The following is a 25,477-nucleotide window of genomic DNA, read 5'->3' on the forward strand; positions in this document are numbered from 1 at the left end:
TTGCTCTAACTTCGTCTCTTAGAATATTACGAATATTCTAAAAGAAGAAGTTAGAGCAATATTACGAAATTTCGTAAAATACACATATAGATTGTAATTTAGCTAATAATGCTATAATCCCTTTTTTTTCCCTCAAATTTTTTTTTGCCTCTTCTGAACTTAAGTTTTGTAAAATATGTACACTATTAAAAATTATTACTATAGCAGTATATTAGCTTAAATACAATCTATGTGTATTTTACGAAATTTCGTAATATTGCTCTAACTTCGTCTTTTAGAATATTCGTAATATTGCTCTAACTTCGTCTTTCAGAATATTACGAATATTCTAAAAGACGAAGTTAGAGCAATATTAAGAACATATTAAGTTAGCACAGCTATATTCCATATTAGGCTACAATATGGAATATAGCAGTGCTAAGTTGAAATCTTCATGCGATTATTTCGTGGGGGAAAAAGGGGAAAGTCAGTCAAAGATCTGAGTTATATGGTGCTTACATTAGTATTAATTACCAGATACAGTAATTGCAAAAAAGTATTGGAGCACCTACGAATTACACCGACAGGAGCTGTTATGATATCTCATTCTAAATCTACAGGCATTCATATGGAGTCGGTCCCCCTTTTGCAGCTAAAACAGCTTTCAATCTTCTGGGAAGGGTATCTACAAAATTTTGGAGGGTGTCTCTGGGTATTTTTGCCCATTCATCCAGAAGAGCATTTGTGAGGTCACTTATGTTGGGCAAGAGGGACGTGCTCACAATTTCTGTTCTAGTTCATCCAAAGATGTTTGATGGGATTGAGGTCAGCACTAGTGTTGATCGAGCATGCTCGGCCGAACACCAGTTCAGCTCGAGCATCTCGATGCTCGGCAAATGGCGATATTCGGCCAAATACCGCATGTGCTCCAGCGCAATGCTCGAGTCTCCTCCCCACACGTTTTTTGTCCGCTACGCAGCCAATAAACGTCCAAGTAAGTACTGCCCTCACTGTAATGCCGTAGCCATGTTGGATACTGGCATTACAGTGATTGGCTGGCCCCAATGAAGCGTGTTCGGCTCAGTCTTAGGCCCCATGCACACGGCCGTGTTTCACAGCCGTGTGCGGGCCGTGGAACCGCGGCCTGGATCCCTCCTGAGAGCAGGAGCGCACGGCGTCACTGGTTGCTATGACGCCGTGCGCTCCCTGCTGCCGCCGCAATACAGTAATACACTGGTATAGATCATACCAGTGTATTACTGTACTGTGCCGGCAGCAGGGAGCGCACGGCGTCATAGCAACCAGTGACGCCGTGCGCTCCTGCTCTCAGGAGGGATCCAGGCCGCGGTTCCACGGCCCGCACACGGCCGTGAACAACGGCCGTGTGCATGGGGCCTTAGACAGGGAGAGCTGTGCTGAGGAAGGGACAGACAGTGTAGGGAGTAAATATAGAAATAATTTTATTAGAAAAACTTTTCAGAGACGCAAAAGTCCTTTTAAGGGCTATTGTTGTGTCTGGCAGCAGAAATATATATTTTTAGCGCAACCTGCGCTAAATTGATAAAACTTAACAGACCCAAAAGTCCTTTTTAGGACTAACAATAGAAATGTGCAGGGAGGAGACTCGAGCATTGCGCTCAAGCACATGCGGTCTTCGGCCGAATACTGCCATGTGCCGAGCATCGACTGGTGTTCGGCCGAGCATGCTCGATCAACACTAGGTAATGTCACTGTCCGCAGCAGACACCATCTATGAAAAAAGTACACTGGATGTCACAGATATTTTTGGGATGCGCACAATTTACACTGGAGATGTGGCGCAGCTAATGTCGCTGTCCGTAGTGGATACCATCTATGGAAAAAGTACACTGAATGTCACAGATATTTTTGGGATGTGCACACTTTACAGAGGAGATGTAGCACAGCTAATACCACTGTCTGCAGCGGCCTAACTATTGCACGCTATTTAGCGCAGGATGCACTAAAAATAGATATTGCTGCCACACACAACAGTCCTTAAAAGGACTTTTGAGTCTGTAAAGTTTTAGCTATTTAGCGCAGTTTGCACTAAAAATAGATATTGCTGCTGTGACATCCAGTGTACTTTTTCCGTAGACGGTGTCCGCTGCGGACAGTGACATTAGCTATGCCACATCTCCTGTGTAAAGTGTGCGCATCCAAAAATATCTGTGACATCCAGTGTTCTTTTTCCATAGACGGTATTCGCTGCAGACAGTGACATTAGCTGTGCACTACATCTCCAGTGTAAAGTGTGCGCATCCAAAAAATATCTGGGACATCCAGTGTCCTTTTACGGTAGACAGTGTCCACTGTGGACAGTGACATTAGCTGTGCCACATCTCCTGTGTAAAGTGTGCGCATCCCAAAAATATCTGTGACATCCAGTGTAATTTTTACGTAGACGGTGTCCGCTTCTGACAGTGACATTAACTGCACCACATCTCCTGTGTAAAGTGTGCGCATCTGAAAAATATCTGACATACAGTGTACCTTTTCAATAGACGGTGTCCGCTTCTGACAGTGACATTACCAGTGCCACATCTGCAGTGTAACGTGTGCGCTGAACAAATTTATCTGTGACATACAGTGTACTTTTTTCGTAGACGCTGCGGACAGTGACATTACCGGTGGTTCCAGCTCTATCAGCAGAAACTTGAGTCTAGAGTCGCTGATGAGCAGCTTTCTTCACCCGCCTTGTGAAGAAACTACTCACCAGCAGCAGCAAGACCTAGAGCAGAACCTGAACCAGCAGGTGGTGGCATACTTGGACAGCACCCTGCCACCCCACATTGAAGATCCGTTGAACTACTGGACAGCCAAACTGGATTGGTGGCCGCAACTGGCAGAGTTTGCCCTGGAAAAGCTGTCCTTCCCGGCCAGTAGTGTGGCATTAGACTGGGTGTTTAGTGCGGGGCCATAGTTACCCCAAGAAGAACTCGCCTGTCGACCTAAAATGTCAAGATGAATCAGGCGTGGATCAGCCAGGATTTCCACCCACCAATGCCTGATGCATCAGACTAGATCATCCATAGTGCCACACCAACACTTTGACAAAAGAGACCGGTTTCTTCTGGCTACCTGCCTCAGCTACTATTCTGAAACTGCCACCAGCCTGATGCCACACATCTGATGCCAAGTGCTCCTTCTTTAACCCACATCTTCAGCTGGTATTGGTATTGCCACCCACCTTCCCACTCTGTCACCGGGTCACTCTGTGGTCTCCTGATGCTGCTGCCACCTTCGCACTATGTCACCTTGCCACTCTGTGGTCTCCTGATGCTGCTGACACCTCCACACTATGTCACCTTGTTACTCTGTGGTCTCCTGATGCTGCTGCTACCTCAACACTATATCCCCTTGCCACTCTGTGGCCTCCTGATGCTGCTGCTGCCCCCTCCACACTGTCATTGTGCCACCCTCTGGCCTCCTCCTGATGCTGCTGCCACCTCCTCACTGTCATTGTGCCACTCTGTGGCCTCCACCTGATGCTGTTGCCGCCACCTCCACACTCTGTCATTGTGCCACACTGTGGTCTCCTGATGCTGCTGCCACCTCCACACTGTTATTGTGCCACTCCGTGGCCTCCTCCTGATGCTGCTTCCACCTACAGACTCTGTCATTGGTACCACTCTGATCTCCTTATGCTGCTTACACCTCACCACTATGTCATAGGGCCACTCTGTGGACTTCTCATGCTGTTCCCACCCTCCCCACGTCATGACTGGGCCACTATTTTACCTTTCGGCCTGGCTGACATTATCATTTATTTGACCCTTTTTCTGATCTGTCAGAAGGAAGGAAAAATGAGACGGATCTTGTCTATGTAACAACTGTAAGGCCTGCATGACATGGTCCGTATTTTGCATCAGAACTGGCTTATGATTTAATAGCCAAAAGCAGTACTGGGTGCAAAACAAAGAAGACATGCAAATATTCCATTCATGTGTCATCTCTGATCCACTCCTGTTTTTTTTTACTTTAAGATTCTTTCACACTAGCATTAAAGTTTTTCGGTATTGAGTTCCGTCATAGGGGCTCAATACCAGAAAAAAAACTTTTCAACATGTTGTATTTTGCTTTCTGTCCTGGGAAAAACTGATCTGTCATGATCCCCAATGCAAGTCAATGGGGATGGATCCGTTTTCTCTGCCACAATAGAAAATGGATCTATTGACTTTCAATGGAGTTCAAAATAGATCCGTTTTGGCAATGTTAAAGAAATGTTAAACATAATACAACCAGATCTGTTCATAACGGATTATGTATTATCAGTAACTGAAGCGTTTTTGCTGGACCCTGCCGGATCAGGCAAAAATGTTAGTGTGAAAGTAGCCTTAGCGATACTGATGGATTACTGACCAAATGATGACTGAGTGAAAGCGGATGCTCCATAGACAGGATCCGTTTTTTGGGGATTATTGTTCTGACAGATCAGAGGAAGGGCAAAATAATCAGTGACGTCAAAACAAACTTACTGCTGACACCCTCTCAAATCTGTCGGGGGGCTCTACTTGTATAAGCGTTTAATAGAACAGGTTTCGTTGACATCTATGTGGAATCAGCTGCCGACCGTGTAAAAGAAGTGCGCTTCTTCTTGACGCCTACATTGACCTGTAAGGCTGAGTTCACACTTGAGTTATTTAATCAGTTTTGGCCCCGTAACTGCCCATATAAGTGAAGTGTGCAGTAATTCTAGGAGTGACGCCTGTCATCTGCGTGTCATACTGACTCACAGTATTATTTCACTACCACAGCAGACTCCCTATGCGTGTTACTGCAAAGCACAGTGTTCTACACCACTATAAAGGCTCTCTGCAGCCAGGAAATAGCCGTTTTTTTAACGCGATTTGTCAAAAATAAATTCAGATCAAATCAAAAAAAAATATGTTATTCATTAAACCGGCTGAATCGAATTTTTGGGAAATTCGCTCATCTCTAGTTGGCACAATGCAGTCAGACAGGTTATGTTCTTCTGGCATTTGCCAAACCCAGACTCGTCGATCAGACTACCAGATAGAGACACGTGGTTTGTCACTCCAGAGAACACATGTCCACTGTTCTAGAGTCCAGTGGCAGTGTGCTTTACACCACTCATTCTGATGCTTGTGCAGTGTCCCACATATGTGTGTAAATGGTGAAATGTATGGTGTTTCCTATTATCTGGCTGGCAATGTCATTACACCCACTCGCCCCTAGGTGGTGCTGGCACCACATAATACATATAGTGGGGTGTGTCTAGCTTAAAGGAGAATGCAGAATGTAGAGGAGAACAGGAAGTTAGTAGTTAGTGAGAAGAGAAGAAGCAAGAGAGAAACAGGCATTGTCCAACATGTAGTCTGGTATTTCTATCCCTTGGTCATGGCCAGCCTAAGGGAGTACACCTAACATGTATCTACAGCAGCTTAGCACAGACAAGTAAGTATATGTCTGAATATGGGGAGAGACTAGTGAGGGTTACAGCTGAATCTAGCTTATGGACCTCATTAGCACAAGTGCCTGAGAGCAACTTTCCGAGACACAAATAGACAATACATGCGCAAAGTTGTCTTTACTGCTACAAAGCCTTCCGGGATATAGTGCACAGGGCCGGCCTTTGGGGTGTGCGGCCGCACAGGGCGCCATAGCAACAGGGGCGCCGGGCGGCCAACACAGCCCGCCGAACTCTAAGTGAAGTCTGTCTACTACAGTACAGTACTACTACTTACTAGTACTGTACTACTATTAATATATTTTGTCGCCGCCGCCCCGCGGTCCGCCGGCCATCTACAGCACATGAACATGAATGAGCTCAGTCAGTCACGGTCCGGACTAGAGACTGAGTGAGGAGGGGGCGGGGCACGTGGCTGCTCTGCGCTCCGCTCTGCTGCTCTGCGCCCCGCTCTGCTGCCTGGACAGAGCAGAGCAGACCAGACTGGCTGCTGGAGTGTGACGCAGGCCGCAGCTGCCGCACAGGCAGAGAGAGAAGAAGGAGGCGGAGCGAGCGCCAGCCAGCAGCAGCAGCCACAACAGAGAGTGAGACTCCCACAGTCCACAGACAGCACAGGTCAGCAGATGTATGTATAGTATTAGTTTTAAAACTTTTATGATTGCCAGGCCTCTAAGAAAAGGGGAGGGAGGGGGCTATTACCTAATATTTTATGGGAATTGGGAATTTAAATGACGTCTCCTGACTCCTTTGCTAGCAGGTGGAAATTTGCCAGACGTCCAGGTGAGCCCAGAGCGGACAGAGGTCAGAGAAGGGGACACTGCCCGGCTGTACTGTAGAGCGCTAGGCAGCCCCACTCCAACAATCTCCTGGAGGAAGCAAGATGGTATCCTACCCCCTCAGGTGAGAGGATGAGCCGTGCATGCAGTGCTGCAGATACTAGGGCTGCAACGATTAATCGATGTAATCGATAATAATCGATAACTGGATTCGTTGTCGACGAATCCAGTTATCGAATAATCGCCAATTCGTTGCTATGCGGGCGGGCGCCAGGCGGGCGGTTTACTTTAAGTCGCTGCATCTTTATTTTACCTTACAATCGTGACGCTCCAGTAACAACTACAGGCAGAGAGGAGGGCGGCGTAACGTCACTTACTCACATGACGCACCTGCTCCGCCTCCTTCATTCATAAAGTGGGCAGAGCAGGTGCGTCACGTGAGTAAGTGACGTTACGCCGCCCTCCTCTCTGCCTGTAGTTGTTACTGGAGCGTCACGATTGTAAGGTAAAATAAAGATGCAGCAAGTGATTAGTCTGCTGTGAGCAGCAGGGCCGGGGCTGTTATGGGGAGGGGGAAATCTGTCTATGGCACCGCTATGGGGAGGGGGGAGGATCTGTCTATGGCACTGCTATGGGGAGGGGGGAGCATCTGTCTGTGGCACTGCTATGGGGAGGGGGGATATGTGCACTGTTATGGGGAAAGGAATATGTGCACTGTTATGCCCATAACAGTGCACAGATCCCCCTCTCCATAACAGTGCACATATCCCCCTCTCCATAACAGTGCACATATCCCCCTCTCCATAACAGTGCCATAGACAGATCCCCCTCTCCATAACAGTGCCATAGACAGATCCCCCTCTCCATAACAGTGCACATATCCCCCTCTCCATAACAGTGCACAGATCCCCCTCTCCATAACAGTGCCATAGACAGATCCCCCTCTCCATAGCAGCGCCACCCACAGATCCCCCTCTCCATAGCAGCGCCACCCACAGATCCCCCTCTCCATAGCAGCGCCACCCACAGATCCCCCTCTCCATAGCAGCGCCACCCACAGATCCCCCTCTCCATAGCAGCGCCACCCACAAATCCCCCTCTCCATAGCAGCGCCACCCACAAATCCCCCTCTCCATAACAGCGCCACCACAGATCCCCCTCTCCATAACAGCGCCACCCACAGATCCCCCTCTCCATAACAGCGCCACCCACAGATCCCCCTCTCCATAACAGCGCCACCCACAGATCCCCCTCTCCATAACAGCGCCATCCACAGATCCCCCTCTCCATAACAGCGCCACCCACAGATCCCCCTCTCCATAACAGTGCCATCCACAGATCCCCCTCTCCATAACAGATCTTCCTAGGCCATTATTCAAATAATCTAGCTGCAGCCCTAGCAGATACATAGAGGTCCTTACTGTCACAGGTCGTGCATGCTCACCACTGCTCCCTATGGTTATTTTCCCTCTCACTTTCTATTCCTCCTGTCTCTCTCTCTCTCGGCCCGTCCATCTGCTCAGGCCCTCACCTCTCTTGGTTTCCTTGATTTTCGAAGCAGCAGCCTGGAAGCTATCCAGAGGCGGATTCAGGAGCTGCAGGTATCTGCTATAACCCGCAGAAGCCATTGACATAGATACTGCCCTGGCCAATGCCTCAGACCTTCCATACAATGGTATAATGATGAGCGATCGGTCACTCCCTCCATCATAGGCTGCCCATGGTGACACATACTGTAGTGACCAGTGGCTCTAGCAGGAGTTAGAACGGCCATGATGTAAAACTACCCCTCACGTATTGTCTGACACTGCACAGACCTGTTTTCTTCTCCTCTACCTAACATCTCACCAAATCTACCTTTACCTGTCCCCTTCTACCACTACCCTATCTCCATTGTCAGCAGAATTGGTAAGGTGCTGCACTTTTTTGGGGACTTAACGGAATGGAAGGTTTTAAATGGAGCCGATATTGGAGAAATGGGTGTGACCACTGAAGGGGCGTGGTCACTGAGGGGCGTGGTCACTGAGGGGCGCTGTAAAGCTTTCTCGCACAGGGCGCCTAAAGGCCTAAGGCCGGCCCTGATAGTGCACCTTGAATTCTATGATAAAGTATCCTGCAAATAATGAAGCAGAAGTGTTTGCCTGCCGAGAGGGGAATGCCCTTATTGGATAACTCAAAATATAAAGTAAGCAAATATCCAGTACCAGAGTGCTAGAGATGGAACTTAAAGTAAATCTTCAGTTTGCCTGTAGAGTATCAGCAGTAGAAGAATCCCTCCATTAACAACTGCCAGTACCTCATAACCAGGATTACAATTGAACTTATTACTTATGCTATACAAAAAGCTTTCCATTGATGAACTGTACCAACTGTCCAGAGACTATTGATTTTCAGTAACTGTTCAACTGGTTTACAACTGACTCCTCATCCTTTCTACTACACACAACATTTGCACCTTACGGTGTTGGCTTCACGAACCAGGGGCCCAGCCACCAAAGCACCTTAAACACCAATTACCATCAAGAGCACCTCAACCAACATCTGGCTGGTGTTCCCTGCAGCAGAGAGTGCCCCGGAGGATTTGTGCTGTCTTCCCATCCACTGTACGCCAGACCAGGGAGGCATCTTCTAACCGTGAGTACATGAACTATTATACCGTGCCTCATGTGTTTCCCCTGTGGTTTGGTAGCGTTGGCACTGTGCTTGGTGATATAAGGCATACAGCTGCTCGGCCATGGAGAAATGGAGAACCATGCCATGAAGCTCCAGGTACACAGTTTTTGTGCTGATGTCTGCAGAGCAGGTTTGGTATTTAGCAGTTATTGAATCAGCAGAGCGTGGCCAACTTTTATTCACTATACGCCTCCGTACTCAGGGACCCCAATCTGAAACTTTATGTGGTATTCAACTTCTTGGCTGAGTTTCTGTGGTTCCTAAACACTTCTACTTTGCAATAATATCACTCACTGCTTACTGTGGAATATCTAGGAGAGAAGAAATTTCACAAATTGACTAGTCATTCTTTCATCAATGTTTGCAAAGGCAGACTGCATGGCTAAGAGCTGGATTCTATACACCTGTGGCAATAGTACTGAATGAAACATTTGAATTGAGAGTTGTGTCCCAATACATTTATCCATATAATGTATATGGTTTTGACCTAAGTGTTAAGTTCCATTTGTGCTATGGCATAACTGGTGCCAGGGGCACTGTAGCATATAGAGTGCCCGCTAGCTGAAGAGCCAAGTGCCGTTTGACCCAAACCATTGGTTAGCACAGAATACATTATACATTAATTAGTTTGCTTTTCTCTTCATGGATCAAAAATTGTTGGCCTTTTTAAAAATAAAAATAAAAATTACTATAGAATCATTAAAAGTGAAGTATAGTTTAGGCTTCTTTCTGACTAGCATTTTTTGTCTGGCTGCCTCTTGGCATGTTTGCCATGCTGCGGCCTCACCTCCCGCCCGTCCCCATTCTAGTGAATGGAGCCAGGCCGAACTTCCAGAAGCACACGTGTGCAAGCATTGGTACAGATCTGGCAGGCTGTTCCCCTGCCAGACAAGCCTAACTCTAATGTGAAAGAAGCCTTAGAAATGCACACATATTATACTAAAGCAAACTTAAAAATCAGCTACAAAGCTTTTGAAACAACCTTCACTGCACCTGTTCTTGGATATTATCGAAACTCTGTGGGAAAATATCAGATGTTAACAGCAGACGACAGGACTTCAGAAGATTTCAAAAAAAAAACATCTGTAAGGATGAAAATAACAAGTATATAAAGACACCAAGCCAGAGATAAGATATATGTAAGCTTGCTATCTGCCAAAAATTGCCAAAGCATTTTTTTCTATTTTATTATATATTATTTTGGTAATTTTGTAATATAATTTAACATAATTACTGTACTTTTAGTGAGGCAGTAATTTATTTTCATGCACCAAATTCATTCCAGCAGGGAAAACTAGCATAATATACAAGTAGTTTTTATACATGACATCTGAAAATTAATGGACCTTCTTTATAAATAATTTGTTGAACTTTCAGTATCTCTACACATATGCGCAAAGCAATTTGGAGGTGGTAGCAACTGCTGAGAGAGTAAAGCTTTTACTTGGTTTTCACAATACTCTCCACACTGTCATATCCTATTACTTTCCTTATCTCCCTGCTTTTTTATATTCTATTATATACACATGTTTGTTATTTCTTTCGTGTTTTTTTTTATACCATTTTGTTAGGGTAAATGTTTGGATTCCAAGTACAATTTGTCAGCGACCACTGTAAATAGATTGATGCTTGTGATTAGAGTTGAGCGGACCTGCATTTTGGCAGGTTCGAGTTTGGGTTCGGGGTTTAAGTGAATTACGTGATGGCTTCCGTTCTCACAGAATCCATCACGTAATTCAATGCCGGCATACCGCATAATACAAGTGTAAGGCCAGGGCCGAGGGTTCCGTTCTGCTGGCCATACACTTGTATTATGACGGCATGCAAAACGTAATGCCTCTAAAGACATTCCGTTTGGCATGTCGGCATTTAATTATGTTATGGATTCCGTGAGAACAGAATCCATTATGTAATTAACTTAAAACACAGAACCCGAACCTGCCAAAAGGCAGGTTTGCTCAACTTTACTTGTGATGTTCCTGTATCCAACCAAACCCATGATGCACTTCTCCTTTCTCTACCACATTCTATAAGGCCAGGGTCATATGGCGACAGGGGTTGCGCAAAAGGGAACAACTACACTGAAACATGAATGTAACGGGATATTTTTTGTAATGATAGTCAGTGGTGTCACACTGCGACAAGTGATATGCTGCAACTGCGACACAACAGTCACACAAAAATCCAACTTGGATGGATTTTTTGTGACTGTTGTGTCTCAGTATGTCACAGTGCGACACCATTGACTATCATTGTAGAAATTGTGCGACTTTTCTGCGACACATACAGTTGCAATAAAAAGTATGTGAACCCTTTGGAATGATATGGATTTCTGCACAAACTGCTCATAAAATATGATCTGATCTTCATCTAAGTCACAACAATAGACAATCACAGTCTGCTTAAACTAATCACACACAAATAATTAAATGTTACCATGTTTTTATTGAACACACCATGTAAACATTCACAGTGCAGGTGGAAAAAGTATGTGAACCCCCTGGACCAGTGGTGGCAAAGCTATGGCACGGGTGCCAGAGGCGGCACTCAGAGTCCTCTCTGTGGGCACCCGCACCCTGGAAAAAGTCTATGGTGTACCAATATTCCTTAGACTTTTCCAGTCATTCATCAGCGCAGGGCTCACTATGGACGGCACAGGCCGTGCACTGAATGAAGGCAGGATATTATAGGTAAATGATAAAGTACATGAAAGATATACTATATTGATATTCAGGTTAAATTGCTGTGTTGGCACTTTGCGATAAATTAGTGGGTTTTGGGTTACAGTTTGGGCACTTGGCCTCTAAAAGGTTCACCATCACTGCCCTAGACTAATGACATCTCCAAGAGCTAATTGGAGTGAGGTGTCAGCCAACTGGAGTTAAATCAATGAGGTGAGATTGGAGGTGTTGGTTACAGCTGCCCTGCCCTATAAAAAACACACGCCAGTTCTGGGTTTGCTCTTCACAAGAAGCATTGCCTGATGTGAATGATGCTTCGCACAAAAGAGCTCTCAGAAGACCTACGATTAAGAATTGTTGACTTGCATAAAGCTGGAAAGGGTTATAAAAGTATCTCCAAAAGCCTTGCTGTTCATTAGTCCACGGTAAGACAAATTGTCTATAAATGGAGAAAGTTCAGCACTGCTGCTACTCTCCCTAAGAGTGGCCATCCTGTAAAGATGACTGCAAGAGCACAGCGCAGGCTGCTCAATGAGGTGAAGAAGAATCCTAGAGTGTCAGCTAAAGAATTACAAAAGTCTCTGGCATATGCTACCATCCCTGTTAGAGAATCTACAATACGTAAAACACTAAACAAGAATGTATTTTATGGGAGGATACCACAGAGGAAGCCACTGCTGTCCAAAAAAAACATTGCTGCACCGTTACAGTTTGCACAAGAGCACCTAGATGTTCTACAGCAGTACTGGCAAAATATTCAAATATTCTGTGAACAGATGAAACCAAAGTTGAGTTGTTTGGAAGAAACACATAACACTATGTGTGGAGAAAAAGAGGCACAGCACACCAACATCAAAACCTCATCCCAACTGTGAAGCATGGTGGTCTAGGCATCATGGTTTGGGGCTGCTTTGCTGTGTCAAGGCCTGGACAGATTGCTATCATCGAAGGAAAAATGAATTCCCAAGTTTATCAAGACATTTTTCAGGAGAAGTTAAGGCCATCTGTCCACCAGCTGAAGCTCAACAGAAGATGGGTGTTGCAACAGGACGACAACCCAAAGCATAGAAGTAAATCAACAACAGAATGGCTTAAACAGAAGAAAATATACCTTCTGGAGTGGCCCAGTCAGAGTCCTGACCTCAACCCGATTGAGATACTGTGGCATGACCTCAAGAAAGTGATTCACACCAGACATCCCAAGAATATTGCTGAACTGAAACAGTTCTGTAAAGAGGAATGGTCAAGAATTACTCCTGACCGTTGTGCACATCTGATCTGCAACTACAGGAAACGTTTGGTTGAAGTTATTGCTGGCAAAGGAGGTTCAACCAGTTATTAAATCCAAGGGTTCACATACTTTTTCCACCTGCACTGTGAATGTATACATGGTGTGTTCAATAAAAGCATGGTAACATTTAATTCTTTGTGTGTTATTAGTTTAAGCAGACTGTGATTGTCTATTGTTGTGACTTAGATGAAGATCAGATCACATTTTATGACCAATTTGTGCAGAAATCCATATAATTCCAAAGGGTTTATATACTTTTTCTTGCAACTGTATCTCCGTATACCCCTAGCCCAGGGCTGGCCAACCTGTGGCTCTCCAGCTGTTGTAAAACTACAACTCCCACCATGCTTTGCTGTAGGCTGATACTTGTAGGCAGTCTGGGCATGCTGGGAGTTGTAGTTTTGCAACAGCTGGAGAGCCTCAGGTTGGCCAGCCCCACCCTAGCCTAATAGGTGAAGTGGAATAAATAGAATAATGGACCACTTTCACTGGTCAGTATTTTTCATCAGTATATTTAACCCAAAACCAGAAGTAGATCCTACAGAGAAAAAGCATAACAGAAAGATCTGTGCCTCTCCTGTTTTCTGGATTCATCCTGGGCTAAATACCGCATACTGATCATGTAGAAGTGGCCTAAGGTATATTGTTGTCTGATTACTTCAAAAATCAAACTCAACCGAAATTGCATTCATTTTGGCTGTCACCTTTGAACTAGCCACTATGATCAAACATCCTTGTGTTTCCTTTAAAAAAAGATTTACCATACTTTGGCTCTCTCAGACTTCTGATTTACTATTATATGATTATTTTCATATTTTAATAAATTAAACACAATGAGGCACATTTATTAATCCTATACAGTGGGGCTTGAAACTTTGTGATTCAGAATTTTCTATATTTGTGCATAAATTTGACCTAAAACTATATGAGATTTTGATGATGACTATATGACAATGATGGCAAGCTGCCCTGGCCCAGATGCAGCAATAAGATAGATGTGGCTGGTATTGGGGTGTCTATGAGCTCAAGGAGCTTGTGTTAACTCCAATATACTGTGAAAAAATGACTCACAGATAGGCGCCACTCCCTGGAAAGAAAAGGGTTAACGCTTTACCAACAGTACAGTATCATAGACCGATAATGGAAAGATACAGCCAATAGTGGTGAGGGGCATCAAATGCCTATAGGGTAAAAAAGTAAAGGGACAAATAATATGACCCAAAGAAGCAGTTAGACAACACACAACAATAGTGAGTGATACTGGTAACAATAAATAGGTATAAATATATTGATAGTTGCTTTTAAAACCAATGGTGGACAATAAATCATTAGAACTCACTTTACTGGGGAGGATGTCTGTAGGATAAAGCTCAAGATACCTCCAGACAGAGCCCCCCTGGCCGGGTTCACTTCTAGGATGGCAGAAATGATGGCAGCAGGAAATCCAGCTTCTGATCAGTATTTCTTTATTCAGTAAACACACGGCTTTCAACGCGTTTTGGGGGTCAAAAGAAAAAGCCCCCTTTTTAAGGAGAAATTAAGATACAATATATATATTCTAAAACATTCACTTACAACATTTATATATTCACCCATGGCTTCAAACTGCATGTGCAGTTCGCGGGAAGCGATACCGGAAGTGGTGTCAAAGGACACGCTACTTCCGGTCTTATGCATTCCAGAGTGGAACGCAAGGAAGCGTTTGCACCAACGGCAAGCCCAGAGCGCACTGAGGATTACCTACAAGGGGCAGTATCCTCCAAATAGGGTATTTGGGAGGGGTTAGGAGTGATGACAAGTGGCTCTTTTCCTCCTGATTAAGGCTGCTTTCACACTAGCGTTCGGGTTTCCGTTCGTGAGCTCCGTTTGAAGGAGCTCACGAGCGGACCCGAACGCAGCCGTCCAGCCCTGATGCAGTCTGAATGGAGGCGGATCCGCTCAGACTGCATCAGTCTGGCGGCGTTCAGCCTCCGCTCCGCTCGCCTCCGCACGGACAGGCGGACAGCTGAACGCTGCTTGCAGCGTTCGGGTGTCCGCCTGGCCGTGCGGAGGCGTGCGGATCCGTCCAGACTTACAATGTAAGTCAATGGGGACGGATCCGTTTGAAGATGCCACAATGTGGCTCAATCTTCAAGCGGATCCGTCCCCCATTGACTTTACATTGAAAGTCTGGACGGATCCGTCCCAGGCTATTTTCACACTTAGCTTTTTTTAGCTAATATAATGCAGACGGATCCGTTCTGAACGGAGCCTCCGTCTGCATTATTATGGGCGGATCCGTTCAGAACGGATCCGCCCGAACGCTAGTGTGAAAGTAGCCTAACCTGTGTGTGGAGCGCAAACGGGGCATGCGTGTCACAGTGGGGCGCATTTGTGCATATATCTGGTATTGCACAGGCAAAGGGGCCCTACTTATATTATTAGTATATGATAGCATGATATTTAAAATTAGGGATCCAGGATTAATAAGGGGCCAAACATAAAAATGGCAATGCAATATCATAAATAATATATCATAAATAATAAAATAAAATAAAAGGGGCGGTGCTGGAGGCACGATAGAACGCATCAGAATGAGCGCTCCAGCATGGAACAACAAGAGGAACCTTCGTTTTCGGGACAGTTATTTGGGTTTATATTACACCTGTGTAAATTAAAAGGGAGATGGTAATAATGGCATATTCAAAGTGACAGTTATAAGATATGCTTACAAACTAAAAGAAAGAAAATGAAAAACTATTATAGTAGTGGACCAGTGGATCTAAAAACACTACTGGTTGATAGTAATAACATACAAAAATGTATATCATATACTGGCTAAAAAAGTAGTATATCTATGTATAAAGCATGGTACCATATTGAAATATTAAAATGAATATAAGCAAAAATATATTAAAAGGAATACCAGTGTATAAATGTATCAGGGACAGCATACACAAATCAATGTAGCAGGAACAGCATACACAGAACACAATCATATATTGGAACTTATATGACAAGATTATACAGTATCTTGAAACCTGAGTCCCAATAATAAGTATTCAAATATTGATATAAAAAGATAGTGCTAATATCCGGACATGGGCGTCCTAAATAAGTATAAGTATGCTAGAAAGCTAGATCAAGGGGGATGAAATACTATATTTCCGAGTTCTTTAATTCAGGTTTTAAGGTCAGTAGTTACTATACTCAAGGGATTCATCCAAACCGAGATGCAGCAAAGCAGACCCAAAACATGATACTACTTGACCACTCCTGTGGTGTATAATAATGGGCTTGAACTTACATAGTTAATACGGTTGAAAAGAGACATAAGTCCGTCAAGTTCAACCAAGGGATAATGGGGACATGAATCCCAGAAGGAAGTGATACTCAGATTTCTACACATTTTCATAAGCATTAATGTCCTCCATTTGTACACAAGCTGTCTGATAGGGGATTGGTGGAGTCCAAAGGTGACGACCCAGGAGGAGAGCAGAGGACAGCAGAGGAGAGGAGAAGAGTGATAGTAGCAGGAGTGGTCAGTACTCTGATACTCCCCTGGGCCATGCAGTGAAGAGAAGGGCTACCCTTCCCTTTGGGGCACACACTAGTATTTGGGGTCTCCTACCTGATGGGGTGCCCTTGGTGTTGATAAGTTTGAGGGTTAGTGTTACCCTTTCACGAACATGTGTTGTAAAGATCAGACTTTGATAGTTCCTTGTTCTTTAAATAAAACAGGTCTCGCACCTGACTGTCATTTCACCTTCAAAATGATCTGCCCATCCTACCAGTTTACATACTTTTGCCACACACAGACATGTGATATTCAATCATTTTCCTCAGTAAATAAATGACCAGATCTAATATTTTTATTCATTTGTTTAATTTGGTTATATTTATTTTTAGTACTAGTGTGAAAATTGTATGTAATTTTAGGTCAAATATATGCAGCAATATAGAAAATGGTTCTGAAGGGTTCATAAACTTTCAAGGACCACTGTTTAAACCTGCACCACATGTATCACAGTGGCTCAGGCTAGATGATAAATTTGGTGCATGGCTAGACACTTTTGTCTAACTCTAGACCAAACCAGGTAAAAGGTCTTTCTTTTAATCAGTATGTTGTTCTGTACATTCAACACGGGCTACAGCATTGCTGCCCTTCTACCAAGCCCTCCTGCTTTTGGTGCTTGTACATCTAAGTTGTCCATTCAATTGTCTATACTTCAGAAGGCAATCTTGCCATGCTCTCTGCTCCACCAGTCTTCTATTGCTTGTTTGGCCCACTATCATGTACTTCAGAAGACACTCAAGGTTGCTGCCCCAACCAGGCTGCTGTAGCTCAACAATGCTTCATCTCTTCCTCAGTGAGGAAGCTATAGCATCCAATCAAATCACATGCAACTGAGACTCAACATCGGCAAGTCCATTGGCAGGCAATGGGATAGTCCACCCACTTTTCTTTTTCCATGGGATTTCAACTGTGGGAATAGGTAAAGTAGGCTAAAAATCAGATGATTCCTGGTGAAATTGGGGAAAATTTGTCATCTGTAATAGCTGCCAATATGTAGGGTCAAAGTAACTTCACAAAAGAGGACATCTCAAAAGCCTAGAGTACATATCTTTACAGGAATGCAGTCTCTAAAGGGGCGTCCAGTGGGAGAAAATTCTTTAGAAAGGGATCAAAGAGGGATAAAAAAAATGAAGGAAAAGATTCTCAAAATTTCCCCTACCCTCCAACCCTCTACGTTCAAATACTTACTGGGTCCCCATGGGTCTCTACTTCCTGGACCCATCTTGACACATAAAATGCATGGAAATGCAGCCAGCCATTGACTGAGCAGTCATTTCCTGTATAGCGAGACAGAACCAGGGAGCAGAGACCAGCAGGAACACAGCAAGAACCGAGACCAGCAAGAACAGGAGTGTTAAGTGATCAAAGTGGGTGAATGTCTCTTTTTATTAACTTTTTGATCCCTAAAGAATTTTCTCCCAAACAGTCCTTTGGCAACAGATTACAACAATGCACAGTTTTCGATGGGAAATAAGATTACTAGATTCCTATAGAGCTACAAGAAAATGTGCAGGTATACAACATCTACCTCTTGCTGTTAAAAGTAAATCTCAAAGACCTGCTGTGAATCCGTTGCTGCAGAAACCCCACCTTCAATCTACTACATGAACAGATAAAGTCTGGCAATTGAAAGATTAGCTACCATCAACTTAAAGACATTCTGTGTAGGACACTTGGAGCATTTTTTTTCTTTATAATAAATGTTAGGTTGGCAGACAAATGTCTTTTAGCAAACAAAAAGTGACACAACACATGATAAACAGCTATTGTAAAATGTGATTTATATAATACAAATCCAATAATATTACACAGATATACAAAATCTTCAGTCTATTTGTATAAACTCACGTTTGATAAGTTTAGTGCATCTTGCTAGAAATGCAGGTTAGGGGGGAGTAACTGACTTTTGTTTGGGTACCCGGATGCCCAGAAAAGCAGCACTTACAAGTTAGCATGCTAATTGTTACATGGCATATGTGGATCTGCTGTCTACTGAACCGATTTCACTTGGGGCTACTCTTGAGGGTGTTATCTAAGTAGCCCACCTGGTTCAGCCTTCAACTGTTAACCTCTATACAGGTATCTTGACTCTGCTGCAGGGGAACTACCGGGCCACTACAGCTTGGAACAGTTTTTGTTGGGTTGACAGCTGACTCTAAGGGGGTCAAGAGACAATGTAAAACTCTGAAGAATCAGACAAAACCTTAGTCAGGGACAAGCTGAGGTCAGTTTATGCAGCGTGTGTAGAATTTGAAGGCAGTCCACAGGTCAGGGTTAGAATGGAGATAAGGCAGAGGTCAGGCAGAAAAGTGTCAAATCCAGAGAGAGGTAGAGATTGGGATGTGGGAGAGCGCACAATTCAAATAGCACACCTTTGTAGGATACTAGAGTACTAGAGCCTATTGTTCGGGCATCTTCCTACACGGGAAGGTGCTATAAATACTCTGTGGTGGCCAGCCATAGGTTAGGGAAGATTTATGTGCGCGTGCACTGGCCCTACAAGAGCCAAAGAGAGTGCATGCAAGCTCCACGAGTGGAAAGAAGAGAAGGCAGGCAAGAATCAGACACCAGTCTGCGTGGAGTGAATTGAGTGGTGCTACCCATTGGCTATGCCTGGAAGGAAGAAGCAGAGGGACGCCAGAGAGCATGGAGCTCTGGAGAACCAGATCAGGGGGACTGGTCAGCACGCCTGAGACCTTAGCGACTGGGGAGAGGAAGATGGCATTGGGTCTGAACTGATGGTGTAACACTAATACAGTTGAAACCCTGCTATGATTTGCGCCAAAGGCTGCTTTAGAGATATGGTCTACAAATGGTATGATTGTGCACAGGATATCAGTGTCCACAGTTGGCATGATGACATCACTACACTGTGCCATGCAGCAGGACACTGACTTCACTGGCCAAAAGAGGTTTTAGCCACTTTAATTGTCCTGAGATTGAAACAAATCAGATAAAGGGAGCACAATTTGCTACTATGTTGCGATAATGTGTCCGCGATCCTTCCGTTCCGCAAAAAGATGGAGCAAGTTCTAACTTTTTGCGGTGCGGAACCCCAGAAAGCACTCCGTAGTTCCGTTCCGTTCTTCCAGCACCACAATACAGCAACGGGCAGCACACGTTCGTGTGAACGGTCCCTTAGGAGAAGATAGGGAGGCTGCCGGAAGTGTGAGGAACCAAAAACTTCTGGATAACAAACTCTATAGACACAAGTCATAGATGGAAGACATCTTCATGGCAATAAGAGAAGACATCCCCTGTGAATCAGTGGATGTAACTAAGTATACTGCAAGAACTTATATGGTAAGTATGGCTGGTATCTCCATCACCACTGTGGTACTACATTACATTGTGGTAATATGGGTATAATGGCCATGGTCTAGTGGTATTATGTGGACCTGGTAAAATAGTAGTCTGGTTTCCATTATGCAGGACGGAAAAGAAAGTCCTGTCGACAAGACTTTCTATTCCATCCTGCATAACGGAAACCAGGCGGGATCCTTTATGCTTGCCCATAGACCTCTATTATGTCGGATCAAAACGGTATGCCTCTAAAAGTTTCCGTTTTCAATTCCGTCTTACGAATTCCGTTATTTTCCGTTATAATCATGTTATAACGGAAAACAATAACGGAATTCCTAACGGTGATGTGAACCCGCACTTAGTAACATTAGTCTTTCTATGGGAAAGAAAGAAAGAAAATGGTGACATCATCTGATTGAGGCATATATGGCTCAGTATATGAGTTGAAGTTATCTAACAATCTTTTTCTCAATAGTGATTTAGCACTTCAAATGTTGACTTCACACGAATAGTGAGACATGCTGCAGTGTAAAGCATAGGGACACCTAGCACACTAATGAGATCATACTACCATAGACGAATTTTAGGTAAAGCAGTTAAGCAGCATTTAAATATCATATGCAGCTAGAGATGAGCAAAGTTTTAAAAAATTCGATTTGGCAGTTTCGGCAAAGTTCCCCAAGAAATTTGATTATTTCTGAATTAATTCATCACAGATCGCTATAAATCAGGTATACTCTTTCACACGGGCGTGTGTGCCCCGTGGTAGTGCTGCGCCCCGCAAAATGCGGGACGCAATGCACGAGCACAGTCCATGGGGCAGCCGCAGCTGATCGCGGACCCATTCACTTTAATGGGTCCGCGATCCGCCCGTTCCGCAAAAAGATAGGACATGTTCTATCTTTTTGCGGAACGGAAGTACAGGACGAAACCCCAGGTGTGCTCCTATAGGGTTCCGTTCTGTGCTTCTGTTCCGCAACATTCCGCATCTCCGGATTTGCGGACCCATTGAAGTGAATGGGTCCGCATCCGTGATGCGGAATGCCCACGGAACTGCACCCGTGTATTGTGGATCCACAAATGCGGTCCGCAATACGGCGGTGGGGCGCACACGCCCGTGTGAAAGAGGCCTTAGGGTACTGTGCCATGCTGGGGGGGGGGGTTGCAGCAATGCTGCAGTGAAAACCCAAGCGGCCAATTAGCCCTCAGCTGCCTTTCATTTTAATAATGAAGACAGCACTGTATAGTCCTTCTTCATTGCTAATGGACGTGCTGTACCTTTAATGTGCCTTTAAATAGGGGCTGTTGCTGGTATGGGGTTTGGCTGGTTAGGTGGGGGGACAGTATGTATATTATTGCTGTTCTTGCCTGCAATCATCTGCAGGTTATTTAACAGTAAACACTAAATATATTAATCAGCTCTGGCATACCCACTTCTCCAACCCCAGCACTCTCCTGCCCTACAGATGGGAGCCCTTCTTCTATCATCTGCTTTTCCTCCTTTTCCACATCATCTAATATCGATGAGAATATGTCAGAAACATCCAGCTGCTCCTCTCTCTCTCTCTCTCTCTCTCTCTCTGCATCTTGCTGACTTTTCTAGGAAGTAAAGCCAGCAAAAGATGAGGATGGTCATTGTGGTAATATGGGTCCCTCTAAGGGGTGCAGACTGGATGGCATTGGTTGACACACTGGCACCGGAATATTAAAGGCTTCCATCTTATTGGTATTGAATTATGTATCTTAATTTAGGGCTGATGTAGGAATAAGTAAATGTGCGTAGGAATAAATAAAATAAAAATGATGCAGCATAAGTCTCCTTGCACTTTCCCTGCAGTCTCCCTTCACTCTCCCTGCACTCTCCCTCTCCAATATTCTTCTATTATTCATTTTCAGCAACACTGCACTCTCCTTTCACTCTCCTTGCAGTCTCCATGCAGTCTCCATGCAGTCTCCATGCAGTCTCCCTGCAGTCTCCCTGCAGTCTCCCTGCAGTCTCCCTGCAGTCTCCCTGCAGTCTCCCTGCATTCTCCCTGCATTCTCCTTGCAGTCTCCCTGCAGTCTCCCTGCACTCTTCACCTCTCCAATATTCTTCTATTATTCATTTTCAGCAACTCTGTCCCTAGCGTATGAGCGCTTGCCATGTCTCTCCCTATGCTCAGCTCATAGGACAATGGCGGAGACCACGTGGGTTGAGGATTTCCTAGGGCTGTGACATCACAGGGTATGGCTATCTGCGGATTTTCAGGCTGCTTGGCATTATGGGTGATATCATGTTCTTGGGCTTCTTACTTTCGCTTTGTAACACGTGCAACTGCCATTTTAGGAAAACCTGCTTTGTGACCACGAAGCGCGAGGAAATTCAAATTCATTGCGAAGCGAAGTTTTCCTAAACTTCAGATTGAATTCTGCTCCAAATGCTTTGTTTTGCTGAACACTAATCATAGCAGCGCTCCAATGGACCTGAGCTAAAAAGCAACTAATGCTAAACATTCTTCAGCTTTAAAGAGGACCTGTCACCTCTCCTGACATGTCTGTTTTAGCAACTACTTGCATTCCCCATGTAATACCATCTATTCTTATGGCTCTATGTTGTGCCATTCCTCTATCATTTCTACTAGAGGGTTGTGAATGAATTGCTTGCAGTCTGCAGTAAAGGTCCAGCTGAGTGTTACCAGTTGGAGCTGTCTCTCTGTCCACTATCTGATCAGTGCTGTCAGTGGCAAACTGTGCAATAGTAGCAGACTGTCCAGGTACACACCCCAACTGGTGACACCCAGCTGGACCTTTATTGCAAACTGCTGATAATTCATATACATCTAATGGGAATAATAGAGGAATGGCACAACCTACAATCAGAAGAAAAAATGCCCCAGCATTTTTATTGCATGGAGACTGCAAGTAGTTACTACATTAGATATGTCAGGAGAGGTGACAGGTCCTCTTTAAGTGGGTTCAACCATGGACTAGTGACAAATCAGAGACCTGAGGCGTACAATTGGGAAGAATGAGTGCATAACTTCAGTGACTATTCACAGTTACACAGCTACCACAGGATGTCAGTGTTGTAGAATTCACTGGATCTGTAAATCTTCCTTCTGTGCATTTTAGGTAATGGAGGACATATAAAGTGTAAAAGACGTTAATATTATCTTTTCTTCAGACTCACAAAATACACTCAAATGGTAAAAGGATGAATGATCCCTATTGACAATATATTGTGGAAAACAATACACAGGCACCGATGTATTATGGAAATGTAGATAAATGTAGTAAAACGACGACAACAGCAAGAAACATAGCAAAGCAACAGTGTTCGTCATGAGGCTTTGGCTTCCTTGATAACGTGTTAAATTGGGTCATGAGATTTGAAAATCTTACATAAAATAACAAGTAAACAATACGTCAACATGACCACCAAAAAAACAAAAAAAAAACATGGCCCCCAGAAAATAAAAAAAATTAAAAAAAAACACGACTGCTTTGCCTGAAGCATTGTTTCATGTTAAAAATCATTTTTTTCATTAACACATGTCAATCACTTGGTGATGAATAATCGTTAGGGTTGCGATCATAACCATGGTGAAAAGTGAGGACCGAAATGTAAACATATGGCAATACACCTGATGGAAGCAGGTTAGCGTCGCTGAGATCCCCTTTAATTTCCCGCACAAAGACATAGAGAAACCAGTCAGCATAAAAAACGCAGGACTCATTTAGTGTAAGTAGGTCAGGTCTAATGAGAGAGCCCAATAACACAGATGAAAGATGGGGCAAATAAAAAATCCACCGGCCAGTTTGCCTAATTCCCCCAACACTAAATGGAATCATTTAAAAGGCAAACAATAAAAAATGATTGCACAATAACGGCCAATTCTGCAAATCTGGATCTGGCGCTCGCCGCCGTAAACACACACATCCAGTAATACGCCGTGCAGCAGCACACAATAGATGAACATGTACTGTGCCTGTTAGGACGGTGGCAGAGAACAGAGACTCATCCTCTGCACCCCCCCCCCAGCTCTATGTAAATCTTTATTCTTGTGCTCCATTGAATCATGGAATTAATGGCTGCACCGACTTCTTTGTCAGCCCAGCTACCTATACATATTGTCAGTGTCTGTTGCATAGTTCACTCTGAGGTCCTAATTTTTCCCAGCAAGGCAAGCGTGAAAGGCTAAAATAAATGAAGATTAGTGTTCTTCACATGGGAGCAGGTCCACAGCCCCTAGTACAGGGCTGCACTGCCGAGCACATAGACGCTGCAGGGAAGAGAAGAATAAAGACTAAGAGGGTTTCTCTAATCCTGGCAGCAGCACATACTGCAAGGCAAGAGCATATGTACTAAGCACATAAAGACATTACCTTTCTGTGTCTGTCCTTCTTCCATGTTCTCCTCCATGTCCACCTCTCTGGCTTGCTGGAAAGGATCTACTAAGGAGCTGAGCTGTAGCTACAGTGTATATGTGGCTGTGCACCTACAGCCTTGGGGGCTCCTCGCACTCCCTCACTGCCTGGCTTCTGCTCGGAGACAGCCTGTCAAGTGGAATTTCATTCAAATTACTCTTCCATGAAGATTATCAATTTCTCTGCTCAAAGCTTCCCATTGTGCGAGCAGGTACTGCCTCCCATTCAGTTATATAGGGAAAGGTAGTGCGGGGAGCTCAGCTTTCCTGTCTCCGGCTACAATGGCACATTGAGCCTAGGAGCTAAGGGTTGTATTCTGCCTGAGCTTGAGATTGGGAACAGACGAAGGGGCGTTACTCTACAGAAAACAGACCACCAACCGCAAATGCCCCCTACTTGCTGGCACAGTGGAAAAGCCCAAATGTCCTGGGGGCTCTGTCTGCTGCAGTTCTCCCAATTAGACCCATTACAAATGACATGCTTGGCTTGTCCTATGTGTTGCTTCTATTGATCACCATGCTATTTACAGCCCGCCGGCCTGCAATGCCCAGTGAATGGGAGAAGGTGTGCGACACAAGCATGATGTCACCGAGAGACAGAAATATAGGCTGGCACACTGGTTTCACATATACGTCGCTGGCAGGCACAGGAATATACGTTGGGAATGGAAGGGAGCGTTCCTTTGTCCATACGCCACCGGGAAGGATATGTAGTGGCAGTGCCATTTTGAGGGACATTTTGGAAAGCTTGGCAGCCTGATTTGAAATGCAAATCACAATCTGCAGTCTGAGGAGAACTGCAGCTTGTGTCTGCGTCTGAGTGACAAGCTTTCCATGTTCCCATCTAGAAGATTTCTCAGGTGGCGGTAGAATTCTGAACAAGGCGTCTACGTGCCTCCTCCATGTACAGTGTTCACACATGGTAGGCAGACAGGCACTGCAGAATACTGACTTCATTTAAAGCGTCATTTGTGACCAGAGAGCAGATTAGGACAGTTTCCAGGCAGCTGTCCTTTGAAGCTTTATTCTACTATTTGCTTTTATTTATTGTGGTTATGGAAAATATTTTCAAAGAATGATTTTCTTTTATAGCTGGAAAAAAAATCCCTGTGAGCGTCCGACCGAGAGTCGTACAAAAGCCACCATCTTCCTCTCGCAGGTAATCAGGACCATATATTTTCAGATGCATCACCATACGGTACAGGTGGACGAGCGGCAAACAGGCTTTGGATAATCCGAGGTTAACACTTTCTTTACTGTAACAGCTGAAGCAGGCAACAATGGCACATGGCAACAGAAATTCTCCCTCACTGCAAAAGCATTCAAAGAGTATTTTCAATTAACAGATAACGGCACTGCCAAA

At 44.5% G+C, this 25,477-nt stretch overlaps 1 protein-coding gene across 1 annotated transcript in view; it reads right to left on the reverse strand.

The window, feature by feature from the left end:
- Nucleotides 1-24,393, reverse strand: part of GPM6A (glycoprotein M6A) — a 208,365-nt gene extending 183,972 nt beyond the window's left edge. The window contains exon 1 of the mRNA XM_044274030.1: nucleotides 24,074-24,393. Within this exon, the coding sequence (XP_044129965.1) occupies nucleotides 24,074-24,110 (37 nt within the window). The 5' untranslated portion in view covers nucleotides 24,111-24,393. The remainder of the gene's footprint in view (nucleotides 1-24,073) is intronic.
- Between the last annotated feature and the right edge of the window lie 1,084 nt (nucleotides 24,394-25,477).

This window comes from Bufo gargarizans, unplaced genomic scaffold, assembly GCF_014858855.1.
Source record: "Bufo gargarizans isolate SCDJY-AF-19 unplaced genomic scaffold, ASM1485885v1 original_scaffold_1399_pilon, whole genome shotgun sequence".
In the NCBI taxonomy this organism is placed as follows: domain Eukaryota; kingdom Metazoa; phylum Chordata; class Amphibia; order Anura; family Bufonidae; genus Bufo; species Bufo gargarizans.